Here is a 954-nt window from a genome sequence, read left to right on the forward strand (position 1 = left end):
GAGAGAGAGAGAGGTCCTGGACATATTGCATGCACTGGTAGATACTGCCAATGATGAGCCCTAGGATATTAAGATCGAGGTGGGGGTAGGTTGGTTTCCAAAGTAAAACATTTCTGGACATATATTTAACATTCTAAGAGCATCTCCCACCTTGATATTGATATCCTGGTTTCATTTTCCAGGCCACTCCTACTTCAACCATTCCATCTTAACCACTGAGTTCAAGAATATAACTCCTTTGATTCTCTTTGTGATCATGAACCATGAGTTATGACTTCTGAGACACTTGAAAAAATCTGAAATGCATATTAATTAACTTTGAGAAAAAAGAAAAGAAAAAATAGAGACCAGAAGAGAAAGAATAATACTCCCTTTTTCTTTTTTCTTTTTTTCAACCTTATATAGCTGTGGACCTGTGATTGAGTGGTCAAGGCTGGAAACTTTTAGTCATTTTCCTTATGGTCATAAGTTCAGGATAACCCTACCATTTCGAAGCATATAAATACAAATTTGTGTGTCGGACGCTGTCTCATTGGTTTAGGAATGCATTTTATGTAAATGGTGGAAATTATATCAGCCCTAGCTTAGCTGATACTGATATCTATCTCTATTGCTTGTGATACTAAAAAATATGTACCTCGGTGGTTTAGGTTTAAATTATATTGCTATTTCCTATTTGCATTTCCTATCTAAATTGCTAGAGCTTATACATCTGCTTGTGTTATAAATCATTGTAATTCTTGTGTTATAAATCATTGTAATTTGGTTTATTTTTTGGTGTCAGATTCACAGAATCCACAACATGCCTCTACAGAATCAGAACCTGGAGCTGCTACGTCAGATAGTCCTCCAGATATCTAAAAGGAACCACTCGTTCAAAAATACATGATTTGCTATAATCTTCATGCAATCTAAAAGGTTGTCTTGGGATCATCGATTATATTGGTTTCTTTC

The 954-nt window shown here is 35.3% G+C and overlaps 1 protein-coding gene across 1 annotated transcript in view; it reads left to right on the forward strand.

Annotated features, from left to right (window-relative positions):
- The window catches only part of LOC101313519, a 3959-nt gene extending 3005 nt beyond the window's left edge, over positions 1–954 (forward strand). The window contains exon 6 of the mRNA XM_004300605.1: positions 785–954. Coding sequence (XP_004300653.1) covers positions 785–861 — 77 coding nt within the window. The 3' untranslated portion in view covers positions 862–954. The remainder of the gene's footprint in view (positions 1–784) is intronic.

This window comes from Fragaria vesca, linkage group LG5, assembly GCF_000184155.1.
Source record: "Fragaria vesca subsp. vesca linkage group LG5, FraVesHawaii_1.0, whole genome shotgun sequence".
NCBI classification, from domain to species: Eukaryota; Viridiplantae; Streptophyta; class Magnoliopsida; order Rosales; family Rosaceae; genus Fragaria; species Fragaria vesca.